Source organism: Panthera pardus, unplaced genomic scaffold (assembly GCF_024362965.1).
Source record: "Panthera pardus isolate Hobbes unplaced genomic scaffold, ASM2436296v1 HiC_scaffold_26, whole genome shotgun sequence".
NCBI lineage: Eukaryota > Metazoa > Chordata > Mammalia > Carnivora > Felidae > Panthera > Panthera pardus.
Window position 1 is genome coordinate 25,032,566 of NW_026526832.1, and position 20,691 is coordinate 25,053,256.

General features: G+C 38.6%; 1 protein-coding gene across 3 annotated transcripts in view; it reads left to right on the forward strand.

Moving 5' to 3' along the window:
• The window catches only part of LDAH (lipid droplet associated hydrolase), a 110,172-nt gene that overhangs the window by 27,032 nt on the left and 62,449 nt on the right, over positions 1–20,691 (forward strand). For 2 of the 3 annotated variants that reach the window (XM_019450833.2, XM_019450840.2), the window contains exons 3-4: positions 833–976; positions 14,636–14,805. In XM_019450833.2, coding sequence (XP_019306378.2) covers positions 833–976; positions 14,636–14,805 — 314 coding nt within the window. The remainder of the gene's footprint in view (positions 1–832; positions 977–14,635; positions 14,806–20,691) is intronic. The other variant, XM_053891122.1, reaches the window with a different exon arrangement.

Below are 20,691 nucleotides of genomic sequence, written 5' to 3' on the forward strand. Positions count from 1 at the left end.
TATTATTCATTCTGTTTCTCTATAGCAAACCCATGTCAAAAATACCTTCTGTACATACACAAGAAAAATCTATATGTTGGTGGTCTTTTTCCCAAAAGGTCAAACTATACATATGTTTACAATAGAAGTACTTGTGATAAATGACAAGGAAACACTCAGTACACTCCTCAAAGTACGCTTTGTGAATGATTCTTACACTGATTTGTTTTCATGCAGCTTGGTAACTGAGCAGAATAATATCTTGAAGGGCTTTAGAGGCAAGATTAATGACTTTAAACCAATAGGATGATAATGGGAAGCCAGTGTAAGGTGTTTAAATAGGATACAGCTATGATTTGATCTGAAGTTTGAGGGTATCTCTCTGGGTACCTGAAGAATGGATTCCCGGGGGACAAGAGTAGCCAGAACTCCCATTGGGAGACTAGTGCAGAAAACTTGATGGGAAATGATAATGCTAATGGAGAGAAGTAGACAGTGTGAGGATGTATTTTGGAAGCCAAGTTCACAAGACTTACTAGGAAATTGGCTGTGAAGAACAGAGAGAAACCGATGTTAGTACTTGAGCATTTGGTGTAGGGTTGGTGGCTCCATTTATTAAGGAATAGGGAGGAAGAATTTATCTTGAAACAGTTGGAGAACAAAGCAGGAGCAGGAATCTTCTGAGCGATCATTCCCAGACTTAAGGCAGAAAGGATATTAAAATTGAAGTGTATGTGTCAATGTTAACAGATTTGTAGAAGAAAGTGTGAGGATAAATCCATCGTTTCCACTCTGCACATCTTCTTATGTGAGCTTAGCTTTGGTTAACTAAGATCTGTGTTTCTTTTCTTAGGTAATCCAGGTTTTTGTTCCTTTTATGTACCATTTGCAAAGGCTCTGTACTCCTTAACAAACAGACGCTTTCCAATTTGGGTTATCAGTCATGCTGGACATGCTTTGGCACCCAAAGACAAGAAGATTCTTACAACTTCAGATGGTATGTCTTTATTAACATCTGCTTTCCTTTACAGTGAGTGAGTGTTCATGAATCTGGAAAGCCTGCTAAGGTTAAGAGTTACATCATTGAAAACCTCTGCTTGTGGTATTGGGCCCAGGCTCTCACATTTTGGTAATTTTAGGGTTTTTAGAGTCATTTTAATTTTTTAAGGTAATTTTCTCTAAAAATTTGAGCAGATCAAACAATGTGTGTAAAACTTGCCTTTTCTGTGTACCAGCTAGTAATCAGCTATATATTTATTGATCAAGCACTATATCTCCAGAGTTGTACCACGAGGTGGTGGGGGAAAAAAGTATTATAAGCCATGGTCCTTACTCTAAAGAGGCCCTTACTCTAACATTTAGAGAATGATTAAGTGATAAACCCTGGCCTGCTAATCATGTAGATATTGAAGAAGTGAACAAAGGAGAGAACACAGTATCGTTTTGAAAAGACTTTGTGGAATAGATGGGTTTTGACAGTTGAGTAGAATTTGGATCTAGGGGGTGAGGCGAGTGCACAGGTGTAACAGGCAGAAGAATTAGCACAGCAGGGAGAGAGATTCAGTAGGTGTGCCAGTGCTGGGCAGGGCCAGACACGGAGGAGCCTTCGACCTGGGGAGAGAGCTCTGACTCCATTGCTGGAGGCCTTCAAATGCAGGACATAAAACCATATAGCTGCAAATTACTTGCTTAAAAGCAAGTATTTTTATGCTAAAGCATAAAAATTTGGCATGTTCACTCTTCTAAAATAAAACAATGAGAGGGAAAAAAAACAACTTAACTTCTCTGTAGGCATCTCATTCAAGGGCCATTTGTCCTAAGCATGTCCCTTAGTTAATTTGAGGTGGGAGAGAGGTGGCTGTGGTGTCATTGCTGAGTTGCTCCTCGTCCTGGTGTGCCTCTCCTGTGGTTTGAGCATTTCAATGAGCATCTAATTATATGGGAAACCACATGTGGGTAGGGAGGGAGAAAAGGGCAGGTGACAAGGGAACTCTCTGTACTAATCAGTAAAAATTTTCTATAAATCTAAAACCATTCTTAAGACCTAAAAATTACTGGAATTTAAAAATAATTTAATATTTATATTGTGCTCTTTATCACTGTTTTAACTTGGTCTGCCATAACAGAAACCATAGACTAGGTAGCTTGACTAATAGGAATTTATTTTCTAGTAGTCTGGAGGCTATAAGCCCAAGATGAAGGTTACAGCATGGTTAGGTTCTGGGGAGAGCCCTCCTCCTGGCTTACAAATGGCCTCTCTCTCTTTGTGTCCTCATATGACAGGGAAGGAGACAGAACAATTTCATGTGCTCCAAGAAGCTCTCTGATGTCTCTCCTTGCAAGGCCACTAATTCCATCATTAGGGCCCCACCCTTATGACCACCTCTAATCCTAATTACCTCTCAAAGGCCCTATCTCCCAGTACCATCACATGGGGGTTATGGCTTCAATATAAGAATTTTAAGGGAGACAAACATTTAGTCCAGGACAGTCATGAGTAAGAATGTTTTATACATATATTTTTAAGCTTTATTTATTTTGAAAGAGAGAGAGAACAAATGAGAGGCTGAGAGAGAGGGGGAGAGAGAGAATCTTAAGCAGGCTCCACACTGTCAGCACAGAGCCCAACTCAGGGCTCGATCTCACAAACCTTGAGATCATGATCTGAGTGAAATCAAGAGTCAGACACTCAACCCACTGAGCTACCCAGGTGCCCCACGAATGTTACGTATTGACATTCCAAATCTGATCACAAGTATAGGTCAGTATATATATATATACCTGAATATATATTGTACCTGAATAATACTAAAACATACCAGTTACTACTTGAAATAGTTTTACTAAATATTTAATCAGGTTTTAATAGTTGCCTTTGGTCTGTCCTCAGAAGTATTTCAAAACTGGTCCTTTGAGGGTGCTAGGGTGACTCAGTCAGTTAAGCCCCCAACTCTAGATTTCAGTTCAGGTCATGGTCTCATAGTTCATAGGATTGAGCCCTGAGTCAGGCTGTATGCTAACAGTGTGGAGCCTGCTTGGATTTTCTCAATCTCTCTCTCTCTCTCTCTCTCTCTCTCTCTCTCTCTCCCTCCCTCCCTCCCTCCCTCCCTCCCCCCTCTCATAATAAATAAGTAAACATTAAAAAGGAAAAAAAAAAAGAAACTCATTCTTTGAAGCCTTGAGTAATGAGGGAAGTTTCTGTTCTAAGTAGAATTTCTTCCCACATTCATGAACATCTGCATGTGTGCTAAATTTGTAATAATTGCCTTATTTGAAGAAACGGGTGACAGCTAAGAGGTGTCTTATTTTTATCCACATCCTGTTTTTGGCTGTTAACTGGAACATATGGTCAAGACACAATGTAGTTTTTGCAGAATTTAGGAACCAGAACCACGCTCACAACTACAAGGTTGATGGCTCTTTGGTTCTGTTGTTAGTATGGAGTTTGCTTCTCTTTTCTTTTCCCTCCTGAAGCCGTAGCTCAAACTCTTTGTGTGTCACCTCACTGTGAACATCTCAGCTCCCTGGCTTTTGACCTCCCCTCTTAATTCTCACATATGGTAGTAAAGATCAGCTTCCTGAAATGTTAGTTCTGGTTCCAGAGTCCTGTGTTAACTCTAAGTTGATTTTAACATGAGATACCAGCTCCTGAGAATGGAATTTAATCTCCTTCCTCCCCGCCCCTGCACCCCACCAATTTCACTTAATTTACTCATTTTAACTTGTCTCTTTGCTAGCACTTAGGGAAAAATATGCCTGTACTTACAACAAATCTGTTGGACTTACATTGTTTATTGTTAGGTAAGTCATCAGCCAGATTTCCTATGTCCTCCTCTTTCTTTAAGATATCACATGTAAGATTACCCTCATCTCAGGGGCGCCTGGAGTAACTCAGTTGAACATCCGATTCTCGACTTTGGCTAAAGTCATGATCTCACAGTTGGTGAGATGAGGCCCCCCATCAGACTCTGTGCTGACAAGCGTGGAGCCTGCTTGGGATTCTGACACTGTCTCCCTTTCTCTTTGCCCCTCCTCTGCATGCTCTAAACAAACAAACATTAAAAAGAACCCTCATCTCCGGAAACCCTCCACTCCTCTCTGCTCAGTTTCCACTCTGTGCTCAGGCCTTTGGTAAGTCAGACTTCACTTCAATACTTTAGTAGCTCAGATTTCTTCTGCTACACTTCCACCATCTTTTTTTACTTCCCTAATTATCTTCTATGTAGAATTATAGATCTACAGATCCAGTGCAATCCTTGTATAAATTCCCACCAAAATTCCAATGGCATTTTTCACAGAAATAGAAAAAAAAATCCGGGGTGCCTTGGTGGCTCAGTCAAGTAAGTGTTCGACTTCGGCTCAGGTCATGATCTCATGGTTTGTGGGTTCAAGCCCCACATTGGGCCCTGTGCTGACAGCTCAGAGCCTGGAACCTGCTTTGGATTCTATGTCTCCCTCTCTCTCTGCCCCTCCCCCACTTGCACTCTGTTTCTGTCTCTCAAAAATGAATAAACGTTAAAAAAATTAAAAGAAAAAAGAAATTAAAAAAATCCTAAAACTCATATGGAATCATAAAAGGCACCAAATAGCCAAACAAACCTTGAGAAATAAGAACAGAGCTGAAGGCGTCATGCTTCACGATGTCAAACTATATTGCAAAGGTGGTAATCAAAACAGTGTCACACTAGCATAAAAACAAACCAGTGGAATAGAATAGAAAGCTCAGAAATGGACACACACATATAAAGTCAATTAATCTTTGACAGGGGCTCCAAGAATACACAATGAAGAAAGAGATAGCATCTTCAGTAGATGGTGTTCAGAAAACTGTATATCCAAATGCAGAAGAATAAACTGAAATACAGTTTATAAACTGAAATACTGGAAATTAATTCAGAATGGATTAAATATTCACATTAAGGCCTGACACCATAAAACTTATTCTAGAAGAAAACATAAGGAAAAATACTCCTTGACAGTGGTTTTGGTGGTGATTTTTTGAATATGACACTGGAAGTATAGGTATGAAAAGCAAAAATAAACAGTGGGACTATCTCTAAAAAGCTTCTGCACAGCAAAGGAAACAATCAACAAAATGAAAAGATAACCTGTGGAATGGGACAAAATATTTGTAAACCATCTATCTGATCCAAAATATATAAGAAACTTACATACTTTGATAGCAAAAAAATTAAAAGTCTGATTTAAGAATGAACAGATTTTTTCAATAGTCAAGAGGTGTATGAAAAGATGTTCAACCTCACTAATCATTAGGGAAGTACAAATCAGAGCCACAGTGAGACTCACTTCACATCTGTTAGGATGACTGTTATCAAAAAGATAAAAAAAAAGTAACAAGTATTGCCAAAGGTGTGGAGAAAGGGGAACCCTTCTGTACTGTTGGTACAACCATTATAGAAAATAATATGGGAATTCCTCAAAAATTGAAAATAGAACTTCCATATGATCCAACAATCCCACTTCTGGATATATATCTTTTTAAAAAATATTTGTTTACTTATTTTGAGAGAGAGAGCGTGTGTGGCAGAGGGGCAGAGAGAGAGGAAGAGAGAGAATGAGAGAATCCCAAGCAGACTCCGCGTTGTCAGAGCAGAGCCTGATATGGGCCTTGATCTCATGAGCTGTGAGATCATGATCTGAGCTGAAATCCAGAGTTGGACGCTCAACCTACTGAACCACCCAGGCGCCCCTGGATATATGTCTAAAGGAAATGAAATCAGTATCTCAGATATCTGATATGATATCCCATATTCATTGCAGCGTTATTCACAGTATATGGATAATTCCAGGATATTGAAACAACTTAGTGTCTGTTAATGGATGAATAAAGAAAATGTATATGTAGACACAATGGGATATTATCCAGCTATAAGAAAGAAGGAAATCCTACCTTTTCAACATATTGATAAACCTGGAGGATAGTATGCTAAGTGAAATAAACCAGACACAGGAAGATAAATACTGTATGATCTCAGTTATATGTGGAATTGAAAAAGTCAACCTCCCAGAACCAGAGGCTAGAATTTTAATTGCCGGATTTGAGGAATGGGGGAAATGGGAAGGCACTGGCCAAAGGGTACAAACTTTCAGTTGTAAGATGAATAAGTTCTGGGGATCTAACGTACAGCATGATGATTCTAGTTAATAATACTATATTGTATAACTGAAATTTGCTAAGAGAGTAGATCTTGGTGTTTGCACCATCACAAAAAAGAGAAGAGGTGATTATTCCCTCCATCTCGAGCCTACTGATGGCAGTGCCCTTAGTTAGGGATGCCTGCAGCACTTGCCCACACACACATCGCTGGTAGGGAGCTCCACAGACATTTCCTCCATCAGGGCACATATTTATGGCTGTGCTGGCTCTTGTGGTTCTTATTGTGATCCGCAGGATTCACTTCAGCAAGAAACCATCATACCATCAGGGAACTCTGAGGAAACAAGATTTATTACCTATAGTTCCTGGAGGGTACATGGCACGGGGAATAGATATGGGGCTCTGCCTTTATTAGGGTCTGAGGGTGGGGGGTCTACAATTTTGGAGGTTTACTCTGTAGAGCCAGAATCAGGGTTTGGGAAGGTAGAAGTGGGTTACACAACAGTCAGTTATTTAAATTACCCAAGGCTTTCTGAAAGGTACCTTTGGGGGGGGGGGGGGGGTGATATAGTTCCTTATCTGGTTGTTTTGCTAGCAGCTGTGTCATAGAGATGGCAATATGTTTATTGAAGATGGATGTCTTTTGAAGTGGATACCTCGTCAATCAAAAGCTTAATGTCAGGTACTTACACTACACTGCGTAGGTGATGGATATGTTCATTTGACTGTGGTAATCGCTTTACATTGTATACACATATCAAATCATCACGTAAAAACAATCATGTATAACCTAAATACATACAATTTTTATTTGTTAATCATATTTCAATAAAGCTGAAGAAAAACAATTATAGATAGTGGATGATGGGTACTTGGGGGTTTATTATACTATTCTCTCTACTTTTATGTATGTTTGAAAGTTTCCACTCTTGAAAAAAAACTTTAAAGAAATAAAAATAATTATAGAATCTTAGATCTAAAAGTATCTACAGCAATCCTACCATGAACCCTTATTTTTTAAGGAAAGAAAATGAGGCCCAACAAGGCTAAATCACCTGCTGGTGAGTGGCAGAATTTTGACAGAAGTGCCTTTTTCATAGTGTCTTTTTCTCTCTGTTATTGTGTGTGCTTGCGCACACTTGTGTGCATGTGTGTGTGTGTGTGTGTGTCCTTGTGTCCCTCTATGAATGCAATTCACTTGAGATTGAGAGTCTTTTACACTTTGCAAAGGACTAGGGTATACTTTGAAAAGTAAGTCGATCCTGATTACCTAGCATGAGAGATTTTCAGAGCAGTAGTAAGTGAAACTAAATACACAGATCTTGTTGCCTTGATTAAAAACATCTATTTCAACAGCCATTGTATTGAAATGTAACTGAAGGTGGACAGAATGTAGAGCAAGATACTTGCTCTGCTATGAACTATTTTAAAAGATACATCTTTATTGTTTTAATCTATTTCTTCATAATGTGCCCAAAGAAATTTGGGGGTTCAATACCATAGTTTTTCCTTTGTAAGGAAATTTATATGTTTGCTCAAAGTGTGTTTTTGCTGTTTGGAAAACAGAGGTGTTAAAAGAATTCTTCTTAGAAAACAGACTCAATTAACATGCTAAACCTCCAGAAGCTGCCGGCCCTTCTGGCCTGTTATCTTAACCTCTGGCAAGAGAAGAGACAAGCCCAGGACAGAGGGAGCCAGGAAGTAGTGGAAATACCTCGAGATACTCAGTGAAGGATAATGCATCCTCTTTTCTGTAATGTAATGGTGATTAGCTAACATATCTGATTCCTACATTCTTAACCTGGGTGAGAAAGACCATCTACAATAGAAGCTGTGTACTGAATTACCTAATGAGAGCAACATTCAACTCAGTTATCAACAGTAAGTCCTTAAGTGAAGACAAAACCAAGCATTTGAACATGATGAGCAACTTTGAAAGTTGAAAATAGATTCAAAGAGTAACCCTAGATGAGGGCTTCTCAAATTTTGGCCAGCATCAGAATCACCTGGCAGATTCGTTAAAACAGATGAGTGGGTGTCACCCCAAGTTGTTGATTCACATAGATGTGGGGTGGGATCTGAGAATTTGCATTTTTAACAAGTTCCTGGGTCATGTTGATACTATTAGTCCTGAGACCACATTTTCATAACCATTACTGTAGATCTTCACCAGTAAACACTAGTGAGGAAAACCAGTAGAAATTAACTGTTGTATGTCTGGATTTCTGAGAAATGTCTTTAGTTCTTGTTTTATTGTTCTTGTTATTTATAACTTTGAGTATACTTGTTGCTTAGGCTGCTTCTCTACTATTGAGTTAATAACTTAGTAATTAGAGCCTGGTTCCTCTGCTCCCTAATGAGAACAGTGCCATCTAGAGGCATTAGCCCAGAGGGCCACCAGAGGGCCAAAGGAAGCTGTGGTTTATCTAGAGAGGGTGAATGGACAGCTCATCATCATCGAGGGTTTATTGGCAACCTACTTGGTTATTACATGAAATTCCAGTCTCCGCCTTTTAGGTTAGTGCCTTTCTAAAAATTTGTTTAAATTTTTTTGTTTATTTTATTTTTGAGAGAGAGAGAGCATGCGAGCAGAGGAGGGGCAGGGAGAGAGACAGAGGATCTGAAGCAGGCTTTGCACTAACAGCAGAGAGCTCAATGTGGGGCTCAGACTCACAAACAGTGAGATCATTAACTGAAGTCGGATGGTTAACCAGCTGAGCCACCCAGGTGCCCCAGGTTGGTGCCTTTCTGTCTGTTCTGAGGAGCCAAAACCTCTGTGCAGGGCAGGGGAGGGTGCTGTGGGCCCCACTTGCACCCTCATTTAACCAGAACAGTTCTGCTTTCATCTGTTTTACATAGTGAAAGTTATGTTTGCAAATGCAATCCATGGTAGATTGCTTTGGATAGGCAGGACAGATATATTATTCATCGTCCAAGATTATTGCTCTAAAGTACAGGTTTTTTGACATGCAGAATATGGCGTGAAAAAGATGTAATCATTGAGAGAAAGGACATAAGCTATAACCACCCATCAAATGTTGAAAGTATGTTTTGCTTCATATTAGCACATGTTAAAATTATGAACAGTTGGAAATAATATTCTAGTTGCACCACATTATCACAATCATAAATTGAGTATAATTGGGAGAACAGATGTTCACCGATGTCAGGAGGGGGTGATTCAAGACAAAAAAAAAAAAGCGTGAAAAGAAAATGTGAGGAATTAGAAGTATAAACTCTTTCTGGCTTTGATTTACTGTAGAGTCAGCTTACTTGATGGCAGATTCATTATCAACTATTTTAAGTCATTTGTTCAAAAAGTATAACATAAAAGCTAGAAATCACAGTGGTTTAGTTTCAGCTGATAAAACATTACCTAAAAAAGTTATACAATCTTTCAACTAATGATGAATTTGGGTCATGCTTATCCAAAGAAACAATAAACCACTCCCATTCCAGTATTCAAACAGAAGGAAAGAGAGAAAAATGGAGTTTTCTCTCTTGCCAGAACCTTGATTGTCAGAGGAACATGATGGTAAAATGGAATGGTTAGATGAGCCCAAGGCAAGGACAGTCAGTCAATGCTCGGGGCTCACAGTCATTGGAAATAAACAAGTCTCTAAGTGGGAAGAGACAGAAAACCAAAGGGCAGAGCAAGAAAAGAAGTTAAGAATCAAGCAAATTGTAGAGTCTTGGGGGAGACAGAAGTATGAAGCACAGCAGGACTAAGGAGAGTGACACTGCAGTTAGTGTCCTGTTACTGGGTCTCTGCCCCTTTCTTTGTGGACCTTAGGTATCTTCTTACTGCTCATGCAGTGGAACCCCGACTCCTTGGTGATGTTCAGTGTCCTCCTTGATCTAGTTGCAGCCTTCCTTTCCGACCTCATTTGTCTTGTCCCACCTCTCTATAACCATAGACACAGAACTCATCACTTTCCAAAATTACACCTCACGCTTTTATGCCTTTGAGCTTTTGTTATTTACTGTAATAACATTATGTTCTCCTTGCTGAACCAATCTCTCTGTCTCTCTCTTTCTCTCTCATTTCCCATATTTTCCCCCATTGAAATCTTTAGCAGATCATTGGGTTTTGTCAGGGTTTTGGAAAGCATAATTTGATGACCCTGGTTTTCACCATCTATTTGGAGAATAATAATTAGAAATTATTTTACAAGGCATGTTTGGGTTTTACAAAGGTTTTTGTTTGATAGCAGTTTTAAATAGAGTGCCTAACGTCACTGCATTACATACCTTAAAGGCTAACAGAGTCACACCAATGTTTAGATACAGGGAGTTTACAGAACTACTTAGGGGGCCAGGGACAGTCAGGGCCTAAACTATGAGGGTGTGCTTTCACATCGACTTAGTAAATTCAGGGCACCATCATAAAAGGAAGGCCTTTGGATCAGTAAATTAAATGAGCATAAAGAATTAGAGGCAGTTCATGTCCACTGTTTCACTGATATTTGGCATAAATCTAGGTAAAGTCCTTTGGGGCTTTTGTATTCCATTGAAAGTAATGAAGAGGGGCGCCTGGGTGGCGCAGTCGGTTAAGCGTCCGACTTCAGCCAGGTCACGATCTCGCGGTCCGTGAGTTCGAGCCCCGCGTCAGGCTCTGGGCTGATGGCTCGGAGCCTGGAGCCTGTTTCCAATTCTGTGTCTCCCTCTCTCTCTGCCCCTCCCCTGTTCATGCTCTGTCTCTCTCTGTCCCACAAAAAAAAATAAAAAAAAAATTTAAAAAAACGTTGAAAAAAAAAAAGAAAGTAATGAAGAAGTGAAGGGTGGTTTCCCCTATAAAACTGATGTAAGATAGGTAAGAACAATATGCCAAAGCATTCTTTATTAAAATTTTTTCTTTTATTTTGAGAAAAAAATTTTAAATGTAGAAAAGTACAAACAGTAGTGTAACAGTCCAAGATTCGGTTAGTTGATTTTCTCTTGATAGTTAACACTTTGCCATAATGGCCATATTTACCATCATTGCCTCGATATTTTCTGTTAATAAATAAAACAATACAGAAAATTTTCATTTTTAGATCCTATCTCCAGTTATAATTTAGAGTAGATTATATTTGTAGTGACATGAATGTAATGATGCACAACATGTGATATTGTTTTGTGTTTTTAAAGCTTTACCTGAAGAGTAAATCATATATGTCTTCCTCAAAGCATTCTTTAAAATATGAAGTGCCATTTTTAGCCTTTTAATATCCCTATGTAAGTTGTTTAATTGAAGTTATTATTAATAAATAGCTTTGGAGTAATGATGGGGGCAGGATGGAAGAGTCCACTAGTTGAGAAATTCTGGTGTGAGAGCGGAGAGCTACTGTCTGTAGACAGTCTGTAGTCAGTCCCAGCAAAAGGCTCATGTAGGCTAATCTCCAATTTTGTTAGTTAGATTGCATTTGAATGTATAGAGTATACATTTATAGTAGTATGCATTAGTAAGGAATATTTCCTGGATGTTTATCTTGGTTTATTTGGAGAAGGACACAGTAGTTTTCATGAAACCAGTATGCATTACCTTTCAGCTGTGATGCAGTAAAAATGTGTCCTTTTCTCGAGGAAATGCTTGATATATACTTATTTCAGTGTTTTACAATTGTGTTTTTATCTATTTCTGTTTGCTCTTATTAGATTCTGAACTCCTTGAAGGGAAAGGGAGTATATTGTATTTATATCTGTATTTTCAAAGTCACCATGAGCCAACTAGTCACCATTTTCTGTCAGAGTGGTCAATTCAGTTGATGTGAAATGGAACAAAATAATAGTTCTCAGATTTCCTGTATCCTGAATCTGTCAGGGATACATATTTTTTTATTTATTTTTTTAATTAATTAATTAATTTATTTACTTATTTATTTATTTAGAGGGAGGAGGGGCAGAGAGAAAGAGAGGGAGACAGAGAATCTCAAGCAGACTCCACACTGCCAGCACAAAGCCCAATGCAGGACTTGAACCCACAAACCGTGAGATCATGACCTGAGCCTAAATCAAGAGTCAGATACTTAACTGACGTGCCACCCAGGCACTCCCATATTTTGATCTAAGATTGACAGAATGTTAATAACTGGATCAATCAATTTGAATAACTAGATGAAAAGTAAATATGAAGTGCTAATATTACTTAATTCCTCTATGAACTTTGTAGAAACAGATTATATATACCTTTTGAAATAAATTCCAGCATCAGTAAATGAGCTATAAAGTAAATTCCATAGAAATGGGCCTAAGAAATAGGGCCAGGTTCTAAAATGGAATTGTCAGTATTATATTTAAGACTGTATCTGGATAAAGATTATGTTCCAAACATACTTTGTTGATTGTGATTTAGAGTACATTTTTCTATAGAGAGAATAGCTTAAGTAATTTCCATATTATTATTCTTCTGATTTGGGTACAATTGAATGTAGTTTTTTTTACTGTATTTTGTGGACAGTAAGTTAATGATCTCTAGCATTTTTTCAGAGTATATTAAAATAAAATATGAAAATATGTAGTGAAGTTTATAGCTTTTTAACTTCTAGTTTTTGCTAGTAAAATAATGTCCAGGTAGCACATTTAAATTTGCTATCAACATTGTTTCTAGAAAGTGCTTTCTCCTTTAATCTCATTACTACAGCAGACACTAATAAGTAACGTGTTTACCTTGGGAATCTTCTGAGGAGTTCCCAGAAGTAAAGCCAGATTTACTTCTGAAATACTCGTTTGAGTAATCTTTTGAATTTTAATATGCATTAAAGTTTATCCAAAATATAATCTTTTAGAACGTTATTTCTGCTGCCAGTGAAGTTTTAAAATGTTCACTGCATTTAGCTCGTTCCCTTTCTGTTTACACTATCCACGTAAATGTCCTTGGTATATATTCGAGGGAGGACATAAATGACAGGAACTGAAGTGACAGCAATCGTAACTATCATTTCTGTCACAGTTTATGCCAGACAGCTGTGCTCTGTGCTTCAGAAGCGTTGTGTTTACACTGCCAAGACTACCTCCATTATATATGAGAACACTTAAGCCAGGTTAAGGGACTTGCCCTAGCCACCCTCCTAGTGAGGTTCTCGGCTGGGATTTAGACCCAGATTTATCTTGCCCCTAGCACCCATGATGTTTACTACACCATACTATCCCAACGAAAGGAAGATTTTTGACATTTTCAAACATTGTGTATTTTGAAAAATAAAGGATTTGGCTTGCAGGTGTTACAGATGCTTGTTTTTAGAGTATCTGAGAACAATATGATCCCTTCTGGGTGGACTGATCAGAGAAGATAAACTGAGAGGGAAGCATAAACTACTCAAACTTAAGTGTAATATTAAATAAACATTTGGGTTGGGAGCTATCAGGGGCCCTACCAAAGTCAGACTTCCAGATTCTGTCTCTTCCCAAGTCTGTTTGATGCTGAACTTCCTTGTTAAACGGAGAATGGATTCAAGGCTGACATAGGAAGAAGGATTAGGGCAGAACACATCTTACCCGAGAGATCAGTAATACCATGGAAAAAGGGAACTAAGCCTCACTGACTGGGTAGAAAGGTCTTCAGAAACTGTATGCCAGGCATTGGGAGACAGAGATAAGAGACATAAATTGTAAAGTAGGAATAAATCAGGAGTAGTGTGGTGAGATAAACGTGGATGGGATGTTGTGGGAACTGAAAGGAAGGCTACTTTCCCCTCGCCTACTGAATCATGAAATGGCCTTTCAGAGGAGATGACACTTGTTGGGAGGTTGAAGGATGAAGAAGAGTTGGCCTGATTAACAGGGGGGGAGCTGAGCACCGAAGAAAATGAAAACAGCATGTACAGATAAAACTAAAGAGCAGTCCTTTGCAATGAGTTTCGGGTACCTTTCGAATGAGCCACGTTGTGGCTCATTATAGTTCACATGAGTAACTTGTAGGAGTCAAATTCTAGTAATCCAAATTTTAATAAAGAATTTATTACACCTTATGATACTTTGAAATATTACAGGTTCATAAGGAAAACCTATTGACGTTTTCTATATGTATAGAATATCAGAGCTGACAGCATCCTCAGAGAATGTCTAGTCAGTACATATTTTCACACCACACAAATATTTACTGCGTGCTAGTAGTCACAGAGGACACAGATGAAAAGATGGACCTTGCCTCCAAGGAGCTCACAGCCTCCGAGAGGAAATAAGCAGACCATAACACAAGTATGATAAAGGGTTGTAATAAGGATAGAGAGTACTGGTTAATGGGCTTTGAGGACAAAACCTGGGTTTGAATCTCACCTTTCTCACTTATTAGGTGTGTGACTGTCAGTCTATCACCTAATGTCTGTGAGCTTTGGGATTTTCATCTATAAAATGAAATCACTAATACTTCCTTTCCAGGACTGTTGTGAAGACTGGTTGATGTAATTTAAATAAAGTGGTTAACACTGTAGCTAGCACATTTGTAGGCTTTAAATAAATGGTGACTGCTACTGTTGTTAGTTTTTTTAGATATTTTTCCCAGTGAATTTATTACTTTCACTAATTGAGTGAAAACATATTCATATCTTTTGCTTTTAGATTCAAATGCTCAAGAAATCAAAGACATCTATGGACTACAAGGTCAAGTGGAACACAAGCTAGCTTTCTTGAGAACTCATGTGCCAAAGGAAATGAAACTTGTGGTCATTGGCCATTCAATAGGCTGCTATATTTCCCTTGAGATTTTGAAGCTTGCTCCTGAACTGCCAGTAAGTATGCCTCAGGCGGTGACGGTAGGTGCCTGATGATGCTCTTGCACAAATCCTCCTCAGCTCTCCTTCCCCCTTTTGTCTCTTGTTTAACTGATCAGTAAAACAGAGAGGGGGGTTATTTGGTGGCTGTGTTTACTTTTATTTGTATTACCGTGGGCCTGTGCTAGTGTATGTATGTTCATGAAATTTCCATGTGTTTCAAAAAATAATACGGTAAGAGGTAGGGATTTTTCCAGATGGATGCCATTGAATCTAGGGTTACCTGGAATTCTGAAGTTGTATGTAACTCATTGTCTTTTATAAAAGAATAGTGAAGAGCAGTTACCAGCTACGACCCAGCAAGAATCTTTATTGGGAGAGTATTTTGCAAATGTTCATGCCTCCTTTCAAAAGGAAGAAAATTTATCATCATTATCATCATCATTATCATCAGTAGGCAAACAACAGCTGCCCTTTATGGAACACTAAATCTTTATTAGGTCATAAGTCTGGGCCCTTATCTGTTCCACAGCTTGGCAGCCTTTTTGAGATATTCACTTATTCATTCGCAAATTATTGGGTGCCACTAGGTGTCAGATGATAAGTGAGACACTGGAGACACAGAGACCTGTTTAAAGTGCCCAAGAAAGCTGGTGAGCTAGAAGAGACTTAAAACAGAAACTTGTACTTTCACTAACATGTACCATTGAAATGACCTTTTGAATGGATGCAATTCACAACATAAAGCATTTCTTTATTTGATAAACATATATTAAACACTGGCCATGTGTCAGGCCCTGAGCTGTGTTTCGAGGACATCCCAGTGAGTAAGACAGCCTTTGAGGTAAGAGAGTCCAAAGTCTCGTGAAGGAGACACACTAACCCATAGGTCTGATAACTGTGATCTTACATAAGTACGGGGTGTGAGGGAGTACTATTTAACCTTGTAATCCAAATGCAAGATTGAAAGTGATTCCTTCCTGGAATCTCATTCCATATGATAAAATACATCTAGTGGAGTTTCGGAGCTCACTAGGAATCTTCTTTTTCTACCAGCTTGGCACACTTACTTCTTATAATCGCCTTTAGGAAATGTACAACTATAGCCTCCGTGGGTGTGTTTTTTAATACCAAATGGAAATTGTTAACTTTCTTTTATTGAGTATAAGAAAATGTATTTTTCATTTCTGAATGTGATTTTGATAAATTCAAGATTGCAATCCATTTGCTGTTTTATTGTTTCTATTTTTTTTCCCATGGATAAACCATCTTAATCAGAAAGGAGAGATTTCATTTCTGTTTTTAGCATTTGGCTTGGCTTCTAATCTCTTTTGTGCCTTCTAAATCTCCTCCAGTACTGTGTGATGAGGTTACCATCTTCACAGTGCCCAGCCCTGCCACTCAGTGCTTCTGTTTACACAGTTGCCATAAGCCCTGGTTCCAGAGCTAAGACACCTACCTACGTTCAAACAGTCAGTGTCATATTTTGTCTGTGTGACCTGGGACAAGTTATGGAGTATCTCTGTACCTCTGTTTCCTCATCTGTGAAATAGGGATAATAATATGTTCCCCAAAGGATTTTTGTGAGGAATTATATAAAGAAGTAAGAATGCTGTCTAGACCTTAGAAGTTCCACAATAGGTATTAGCTATTATTATGATGATGGAAATGACAGTGGAACCATTGGCTCACTAATTAAGTTAAGTACTATATTAGTTATCAACAGCAAGTAACAAATTGCCCCAAAGCGTAATAGCATAAAACCATACACGTTTATCCTCTCACAGTTTCTGTGGGTCTGGGATCTGGCTGATCTTATGATCTTATGAGACTGCAATCAAGGTGTCTTCCAGGGCTACAGTCTCATTTGAAGATTTGAATTGAGACAGAGGTGCTTCTAAGCTCACTTATGGGGTTGTTGGCAGGACTCCATTCCTTGAGGGCTTTTGGAATGATGACCTTGGTTCATTGCTGGCACTTGGGTGGAGTTCACCCTCAGTTCCTTAACATGGGAGAGTCTTTCTAACTTGCCTCATTAGAGCAACTAAGGTAGAAGAGCCAGAGGAAGAGTCTGATTGCAAAATGGAAGTCACAGACTGTAACCTCATTACAGAAATCATATCCCATTACTTTTACAGTATTCCATTTGTTAGAAGTAAATCACTAGGTCTAGCCCCACCCCTGCGACTCGAGGAACAGATTACACTAGAGCATGAATATTAGAAAGTAAGGATCACTGGGAGCCATGTCAGAGGATGCCTGCCACACCACTACTACAGTTAGGATTCCACTTGTGTGGTGTACAATCAAGTATGTAGATACATAGATCTATATAAATTAAAAGAATGCATTTATTTCCCAGTATAGAGGTGAGTTTATCCTGTCAAATAGAGTATAGCAAACTGATATGAAATAGCATTTTGGGTTATTAGTTATCCCAGGTGTTTTAAACACTTAAAAAATACATATTTTAAAGAAAAGAGTCCTTGGCATATTTGAAATAATAATAGCATTACCATTTGTGATAATTTTTATTTATTTATTTATTTTGAGACAGTGCATGCACAAGCAGAGGTGTGGGGGTGGGGGCGGAGAGAGAGGGAGAGAGAATCCCAAGCAGGCTCTGTGCTGGGCATGGGGCTCAGTCTCACAAACCATGAGATCATGACCCAAGCCAGTATCAAGAGTCTGATGCTTAACCGACTGAGCCACCTAGGAGCCCCCATTTGTGGTGGCTAATTTTATGTGTCAACTTGACTCATAAGGCTAAGGGAAAGCCAGATAGCTGGTAAAACATTTCTCAGTATGTCTGAGGATGTTTCCAGAAGAGATTAGCATTTCCATCAGTTGACTGAGAAAAGAAGATTTGCTCTCATCATTGTGAGTGGGCATACTCCAATCCATCCAGGTCCCAAATAGAACAAAACTCAAGAAAGGAGGATTCTTTATCTCTCTTCTTCAGTTGAGACATCCATCTTTTCCTGACCTCTGACACTGGAGCTCTGAGTTCACTGGGCTTCAACTCTGGGCCTTACACCATCAGCTCCTCTGGTTCTCAGGCCTTCAAACTCGGACCGAATCATACCACTGGCTTTCCTGGTTCCCAGCTTGCAGATGGTATATTGTGGGCCTCCATAATCATGTGAACCAGTTCCTATAATAAGTCTCCTTTTATATATATCTATATCTTTGTGCGTGCATGCGTGTGTGTGTGTGTGTGTGTGTGTGTGTGTATCTCCTATTGGTTTTTTCCTTCTGGGGAGCCCTGACAAATACACTATTCTGTAAACATAGAGAAGAAAATATTCATTTCTGAGTCCTTCACAGTCTATTAACTTAATCACCGATCTTTTTGGTTTTTGTTTGTTTCTCGATTTGAATGTTTCTCGATTCTGAATGGTTTCTCTTGTGCATATTTGAAAGCAGTTGTTGAACACACCTGTTTTGAACCCATCTCTCCATTTTGGCCTGCATTCACAGATCTATTGGGAAAAAAATACAAATGCATCTTAAGGTTAATGCAGCTTCTTACAGCTCCTTTAGCTTTAGAGCTTTCTAATTATTGCTCTACTTCCAGGTGTTCTTGCCCTTGAAATAGTGGTGAAAAGGGGAAAGGAAGATGAAACATGAGCTTAACGTACTCTGTTTGTGAAGACATAACTCATACTGTGATTATAGAGTTTTCAGAGGGACATGTGAAACTGTGTTTTCTTAAAGCGGGTGTTTTCTAGAAAATAACGCGTGCGATAAATTGTCCATAAAGGTCACCCGGGGAAGACGGTGAACATCTGTATGATTTTTTTTATTATTATTCAAAAGCTTTATCTGGTTTCAATTAACTGCATTGTTGAAGTTCCCCCCACCCCTCTTTAAACACCTGGCCCAGTTAATATCGGTGGTGTGATCCCTGCTGAAGTGTTGAAATTTCAGTGTCTCTGGGCTACTCTAAGACGGCACGGTGCCTGCATGCCTGAAGTTAGCATGACACGCTCCATTTAAGATGCATTGGACAATCAAATAAGTTTGTGTAAGCCAGAGTGTTGCAATCCCTAATCATTTTGCCAAAAATAAGTTAGCTGTTATGTTTTATAACATATGAAGTGTGATAATAAGAAACTTGTGTTTCCATCTCTTCTGTTATTTTTACTGGAATATTTGACTCCCATAAGATTTTGAAGACATATGTGTAGTTTAGTAGCTGGTTTATTTGCTTTTATTTTGGTTCAGTTCTTTATAATATTTTTATAACTAATTATAGGAAACTTTGGTCTTAAAATCATTTTAAGTAACTTATTGTACACTTTAGATGTATTATCTGACCTATATTTAAATATACTAAAAAAAATGGCTTCTTTAAAAATCTAGAATTAAAATTTTTTTTGTTTCTTTAAGCAAATTTGTTACATAGAATTACCGAAATGCTTCCTATGTTTTGACAGTAATGTCCAGAATAAAGAATTTAAATAGAAGCTAGAGAAAATAGATATTTGGAAGACTGTTAAATAGTAGCTGTCATAACTTCTAATAATAAACATAGTTTTAGACTCATAGGATCTTAGAACTGAGATGGGCTTTGGGAACAGTCTTGTCCCATCTTTCTTTTCATGGATGGGAACTGAGAGCACAGTCCCTTGCCAGGATGCAGTCTCAGCTCTGTCTGAATCCAGGGGTGGGGTCCTGTTATGTTAGCTGTGGGTATAAAGAGAGTCTAAGAAGATATTTGATGGGTCTTTCAAACTTAGGATGATAACAGAGCCTGCCAATAGCTCACTATACTCGTGGACTATACGCAACAAGCTGCACGTGGTCCATTACATTGCAGTTTAGGGAACAGGAGATTCCGTGAATGAATGCTGTTTTAGCAATTCGGAGCTAGAGGTGGAGTAATCAGAGCAGAAATAGTAGTCTTATCCCCACTATTTAGAATCTTCTTTCAACATTGATCCTATGTATGTTAAAAAAATGTGCCATCTGATTTTGCCAGTAAATTGTTTGCATAAAGTTCAAGGTTGGGAGTTGAAAGCCCTTGATTCTTAAGTAGACTCAGCACTGAGTCTTGAGGTGAACCTCAAGTAATTTAACTTTTATTTTCCTCTAAGTATTTATATAGCACTTTATGAAAACACTTCATTCCCTTCCAGGGATAGCAGATCCTTCAAAACCTTAATTTTTTATATCATTTGGCCTTTTCTTGGGGAAAATGCACAATAACATAGAGCTTCCTTTGTCTGTCTGCTTGGCAAAAATGTCTTCTCTCTAAATGAAATTTCCAGATTACTTGAACTCACTTTTTGAAACACCAGATTCTTTTATCCAGTTGGATAAAACTGTGTCTAAAATTTATTATTTATCTGCATCCTTATCTGCATCTGCATCCTTCAACAATGCATATTGATTATGGAGGAATTAGTGGTTCAAGGACATCATTTTGAAAAAGTGTTATTATACTATAGTAAAACACAATCAAAGGAAGTTTCCTATGTCCTAAAGTTCCTTATATAATAGTGCTTTTAAAAAATAAAAATAAAAACTTGTCTGTTTATTTTACAGTTTCTCTGTCTCCTTCCTCAGTGTTAGGCTCCGTGTTTCTTCCCTATTGCAGTTTCTTACTGCAGTTTGTTGCTAGTAGAGAAAAAAGATAATCATGTTAGAATTTTGTGTTAAGAATGGACAGGTCTTGGGGCGCCTGGGTGGCTCAGTCGGTTCAGCGGCTGACTTCGGCTCAGGTCATGATCTCGCGGTCCGTGAGTTCGAGCCCTGCGTCGGGCTCTGTGCTGACAGCTCAGAGCCTGGAGTCTGTTTCAGATTCTGTGTCTCCCTCTCTCTCTCTCTCTGACCCTCCCCCGTTCATGCTCTGTCTCTCTCTGTCTCCAAAATAAATAAACATTAAAAAAAAAAAAAAGA